The sequence below is a fragment of the Echinops telfairi genome, unplaced genomic scaffold (assembly GCF_000313985.2).
Source record: "Echinops telfairi isolate 266 unplaced genomic scaffold, ASM31398v2 ScPeMD7_7475;HRSCAF=8513, whole genome shotgun sequence".
Classification (NCBI taxonomy): domain Eukaryota; kingdom Metazoa; phylum Chordata; class Mammalia; order Afrosoricida; family Tenrecidae; genus Echinops; species Echinops telfairi.
This window is the reverse complement of record NW_022111379.1, coordinates 979,932-986,044: the sequence shown is the minus strand read 5'-3', so window position 1 is coordinate 986,044 and position 6,113 is coordinate 979,932. Positions and strand designations below refer to the sequence as shown.

Genomic DNA, 6,113 nt, shown 5'->3' with positions numbered 1-6,113 from the left:
TCATCTTCCAACCCTTTCCTGCTGATGGTTTTTTGTTTTTATTTGTGTGTATCTATTCTTGACCACAATATATGTTCTAGAAGAGTGAGTGCTTGAAATTACCTATTGACTCTTAATTATATAAAAACAATATATGTAATAGTTTTGTTTAAAAATCATCATTGTTCAAGGGTTTGTGAGGAAAGGAGTGTGGGGGAGGGAAGGGTAAAAAGGAGAAGCTGATACCAAGGGCTCAGATAGAAAGAAAATGCCTGGAAAAGGGTGATGGCCACAGATGTACAAATGTGCTCGACACAATGAATGTATATATGGATTGTGCTCAGTGTTGTATGAGCCCCCAATAAAATGATTTTTTAAAAATCATTGTTAACAGAACTTTAAGTATCCATAGGTATTCTAGGGGAAAATATTTGTTTGAAATTAATTTAAGTTCAATTCTTATTCTTTTTCAGTATTTCTCAAACTCTGAGGCTTACAGAAGTCAAAAATTGAGATCCAGTATTATTTTCAGTAATGTGTAAGTAGTGTGTAAGTAGTGTGTGTAGTAATGTGTGTAGTAATGTGTGAGTAGTTTTTGTTTCTTGTCTAGGTTTGTTTTGTAGTGGTTTTCTATTAAAAACTCAGAAACATTAATTTATAAACTCTTTACAAGAATTTGGAGGCATAGTTACCACATAATTATTGTGAGAAACAAATGACAAAATATTTTATTGAAAGAAAATGTCTCAAAGATATGTACTGGGTCAATATAAATCCAACACTATTTATAGGGGTAAAAGAAAAGTATTCCTATGAAATCATAGAAACCTTTATTTAAAAGAACTATCAGAGTGAGGCTGTTCCTTATCCACATGTCCTCCATCTAGATCTATCTACTTGAAGAGGCGGCATTTACATCTTTCCAATCCACGCCAGAATGGCGTTTCTGGCATTTTAGAGGGACACAAAGTGTGTTTCTTTCCAATGCTCTTTGAGTTTTAGGAATAAAAGAAAGGCTGAAGAGACAAGTTCAGGGTTGTAGAGTGGATGAGGTAAAGTTTACTAAACACATTCTCCTAGAACAGCCTTGTTATTCTCATAGAATGGGCAGATGCATTGTTGTGAGGGAAAATATTTCTTGGTAGACTTTCCTAACCTACTGTTAAATAGGATATACAAATATGATTTTTATTTTTTTATATAGATATCAAAGTTTATTAGTAGTTACTAGGGTCAGGATAGAGAAAGTGGGGGGTGGAGGGTAGGGGTGATGGAAAAACCACATGGATAATGGAATAGTGTGCTTGCAAACATTCTTATCATTGCCGTCAATAAGGCTAAAACCTGTAAATAATAAACAGGCAAAAGTTGTATGATAGATATACAAGGGGTCTTCAAAAAGTTTGTGGGAGACTTCCATTATTTTCAAGTTTAGTTGTATTCATGACTGGGGCTTTTTATTTCTTGCTGCTGATTTTTGTTTGCTGGCCTGCGCTTGCACCTGCATGACCAGGACCAGGGCCTTCCTGAAACCTGCAGGAATGAGAGGTAATTGGGAAGCTTGGCTAGGGTAGGTCTTTCTTCGTTCTCAATTTTCTCCGGGTTGTAGTCCGGCTGCTGGGTCATCTCGGGAGAGCTTGCTTTGAGCTGAAGAGGTGCAGAGTCTCAGGGAGGAGGCACCTCTGGGCGCGCTGACGACAGTGCTCAGGCTACAGGGTCTTCTCTCACAAATAAGATTTCTTTCAAAATTCTGTGATTTTGCTTCTGAAGGGTGCCAGTTGTCAAGGAGGGGGACGACAATTTAGGGGGCTTACTGTTGCTGTTGGGGAGAAACGGGAAGGAATGGACTATTGGAGAACTTCAGGTTAGTTGAAAGAAAGCTACTTGGAACATGGAAGGATGTGATATGAAGAAAAATGGCCAGAAGAGGGATAAAAATAATAGAAAGGAATGTGGAAATGTAGACATAAATGAGAAACTCCTGAAGACAAGGGTATTGTTTTTATCTCTCCTGTTGCCCACCCACTAAATATGTTTTAATTTCATGAACTATGATGGGCAGATGTTGACTAGAAAGAAATAGTATGCACAAAGTGAAAATAATGTTTTACGTACAGGAAAGATGAAAGAGTCAGGAAAAGTGGAAACGAGAATCTCTAGCTCAGTTTTGGCAATTTAAGAAAAGATGAACTAGTTTAGGTTTTTGAAATTTTTAAAACCAGAAATTTTATTCTAGATTATTTAAGTAAATTCAAGTGTTGGGGTGTTGAACTGGTTCATCAGACCATTATCAGGCCCCACCTGGGAGACCTTTGTTCCTTTTATCTTCTTAATAATAGCTGCTCATTTTGCAAAATTTTAGGGCTAGAATTTTTTTTCATATAATTAAAAAAATTTTAAATGTTTCCTTTTAACTCCACTCTTGCCTTTTCTTGTCTTTTGAGTTAACCTGGGCAGCAAATGTTTAACCCCTCTGACATAATGGAATGAGGGAAGAAATGAAAGAGACTTTGAACTGATTGGATAGAAACTGAAATGGGGAAGAAATAGAAATAAGTCTCCATTAGTTGCAAACTGGGTAGGGCCTGCTTATGCCTTCACAATGTAGTTCTCACCAGCCGTTTAGGAATCATACCCTTCTTGTTTTCTGTTCTCAAAGATAACAGATGTAAATGTTTAAAAATCATTTTATTGGGGACTCATACAACTCATCACAATCCATCCATCCATTGTATCAAGCACATTTGTACATTTGTTGCCATCATCATTCTCAAAACATTTTCTTTCTACTGGAGCCCTTGGTATCAGCTCCTCATTTTTCCCCTCCCTCCTTGCACCCCCTCCCTCATGAACCCTTGATAATTTATAAATTATTATTATTTTGTCATGTCTTACACTGTCTGATGTCTCCCTTCACCAACTTTTCAGTTGTCCGTCCCCGAGGAAGGAGGTTATATGTAGATCCTTGTGGTTCCCCCTTTCTACCCTACCCTCCCTCCATGCTCCCAGTATCACCACTCTCAGCACTGGTCTTGAGGGGTTCATCTGTCTGGATTCCCTGTGTTTCCAGTTCCTATCTGTACCAGTGTACATCCTCTGGTCTAGCTGGGTTTATAAGGTATAATTGGGATTATGATAGTAGGGGATGGGAGAGGAAGCATTAAAAGAACTAGAGGAAAGTTGTATGTTTCATCGTTGCTACACTGCGCCCTGACTGGCTCATCTCCTCTCCATGACCCTTCTTCTGTAAGGGGATGTCCAGTTGCTTACAGATGGGCTTTGGGTATCCACTTCACACTCCCCCTCATTCTCAATTATATGATATTTTGTTCTTTGATACCTGATACCTGATCCCATTGACACCTCGTGATCACACAAGCTAGTGTGCTTCTTCCTTGTGGGCTTTGTTGCTTCTCAGCTAGATGGTCGCTTGTTTATCTTCAAGCCTTTAAGACCCCAAATGCTATATCTTTTGATAGCTGAGCACCATCACCTTTCGTCACCACATTTGCTTTTTACCCACTTTGTCTTCAGTGATCATGTCGGGAAGGTGAACCTCATGGAATGCCAGTTTAAAAGAACAAAGTGTTCTTGCATTGAGGGATTACTTGAGTGGTGGCTTAATGTCCAGAAAATAGATGCAAATTTAAAGTGAAATACTACCTAAGAAGGTATCTGAAATCCAAGAAGATGCCTATAAATATTGTCTCTTATGAGGACATTATATTGTAACATAAATATTGTCTCATTATTTTTGCAATTATGAGATATTAAAATCAGAAACCAAATCTAAGATACTTTATAAAAGTCTCTTTTGAGACTTCAGCATTACATATGTGTGTGTTTCAAAAGGCACACACCTTATTTATTTGTTCATGCAACAAATCCTTTTTTTTTTTTGCATTTATTTTAACTAAGTCTAGCATGAAACACATGTTGGGAACTATGGTTTTAGATGAAACTTTTTTCCTACGCATTAGCATTTAAGTCATAACAGTACGATGTGTGTTCTCCTAGTTAAAGAACTATTTAAGCTGTCGATGCTAAGCATGTGAATTTTCCTACTAAAATGTGTGTGACTATATGGTGAACTACTCTGTTTTCCTTGGAACTTGTTGGAAACATGCACTATGTTCATAATCTCTGCCCTAGTTTATTATTTAAATTCTTCTCTTGGTGGTATCCCTTGGACCTCTCTTATGGTGGACCAGTATGGGAATGGGAGCATCTTCAGCTTGCTTTATCTGTGGAAACCTGTGTTTCCTGGGCTGAGGGTGTAACCTCTGCAGCTGCGTATGCTTCCCCAGGGTATCACTGGCTGGAGAACACTTTTAGAGTTCATTGTCAATTTGGCACTTGCAGGTGGCTTAAATTTAAACCCTAAATCTAAGTTTGAACAGTCCAGAACCCAGATTGAGGAAAACTTGCTTTTATACCTCCCTGTGGCAGTGAATGTATTTTTAAAGCTTGCTCTTTAAGTGGGGTGTAGTCCTGTAAAGTTCTTGACTTCATATGGGTGTTTCATTTCCAGTTTTCTGTCTTTCACTGTCCCAAGATATTGTCTCTTCTCCTTGTAATGCCTTTTCAAATGTAGAGCCCTGGATTACTGGGGAGATCTTCAACCCATCAGCTTCCCCATAACTGTCTGGCTTTTGGTTTCCTCATTGTTTGGGGGTCCTAAGAATTTCCTGTTTTTACAAATTAGTTCATTCATTTAAAATCATAGTTGTTATAATCTAGGCTTCCATACTGCCAGAGTAGAAATTTATGCATTGCTTTTATGATCTGAAAACTGCTAAAATGTTCCCATAGAAAAGAGGAAGCATACTTTTAAATATTAAATTAAAATGGATAGAACACGTGTTTATCAGTAGTGCTCTTTTTGTAGATTTTGCTTATTGTCACGCAAACAACTTACATTTATTTGACTTACTCTAAAATCTGCCTTTTACTTTCCTTCCAGATGCAATCTTCTGTAATGGAAGATGATCGAAGACCAGGGCCCTCGTGTTGCTGACTACTTCGTTGTAGCAGGATTGACTGATGTTTCAAAGCCTCTTGAAGAAGAAATTCATTTCAATGATGCTTGCCATAAAGTAGCTAAACCAAAAGAACCTATCACAGATGTTTCCGTTATTATTAAATCTCTTGGGGAGGAAGTGCCGTGTGATTATATGTGTATCGATGTTACTCCAACTGGATTGTCAGCTGATCTCAATAATGGCAGTCTGGTGGGGCCACAGATTTATCTTTGCTATAGAAGAGGAAGAGATAAGCCTCCACTCACAGATCTGGGGTAAGTACTTTTGAAAATGTTTTCTTACTATTGATTCAAATAATATGCCTTATAGATTTTGAAATTAACTGGTCATTCATTAGAAGTTTGACAGCTTTAGAAAAGTAGATTGGTATGCAGAATTCTACATTGTACCCCCACTGTGGCTCTTTAAGTCTGAAGTTGATAGCCATATTTACTAATGCTTGAGGAAAGATGGAATGATTTGGATGAGTTCCTGAGTTTTAACTTTTAAAATTGTATCATCTGTTTGATGTAAAAGAAGTTCGTTTGATATAAAAGAAGTTACCTAAATAATTGGTATCTATTCTAATAACTTTCAGTAATTTTAAATTGGTTTCAGACTGGTCACCATGTTGCTTCATAAAAATTTATATATTTAGGAAATGGTTCTAAAAGTAATTTAACTGTTAGATCAAGTATTCTTCAAAAGTATAGGTGATTTGTCCCAATGACCACTGACCATATTCTGAATTCTAGCTTGTGGATAAAATGAAAGAAATGTTACAGATTTGTTTGTTTGGGTGCTGAGATTTCCTAGGTTAGAGATGAAAAATTCTTGTGGCATACAAAGAATTCACTTTAGGAAAATACTTGAATTGGAATGAATAAATCAGCCCCTTTTATAGCTATTAAGGTATGTTACTCATTGCAGAAGAGATGACATCATTCTTTTTTAAAAAAAATTTCTTACTTTTATTGGGGGCTCTTACTTCTCTTATCACAATCCATACATTCATCCAGCATGTCAAGCACATTTGCACATAGGCCGCCATCATCATTTTCAAAGCATTCTCTTCCCACTTGAGCCCCTGATCTCAGCTCCCCATTTCTTCCC

General features: G+C 37.3%; 1 protein-coding gene across 6 annotated transcripts in view; it reads left to right on the top strand.

The window, feature by feature from the left end:
- The first annotated feature begins 450 nt into the window (after nt 1-450).
- Nucleotides 451-6,113, top strand: part of DENND4A (DENN domain containing 4A) — a 112,969-nt gene continuing 107,306 nt past the window's right edge. For all 6 annotated transcript variants that reach the window (XM_004711932.4, XM_045285851.1, XM_004711931.4 and 3 more), the window contains exons 1-2: nt 451-517; nt 4,943-5,275. In XM_004711932.4, coding sequence (XP_004711989.1) covers nt 4,965-5,275 — 311 coding nt within the window. In that variant the 5' untranslated portion in view covers nt 451-517; nt 4,943-4,964. The remainder of the gene's footprint in view (nt 518-4,942; nt 5,276-6,113) is intronic.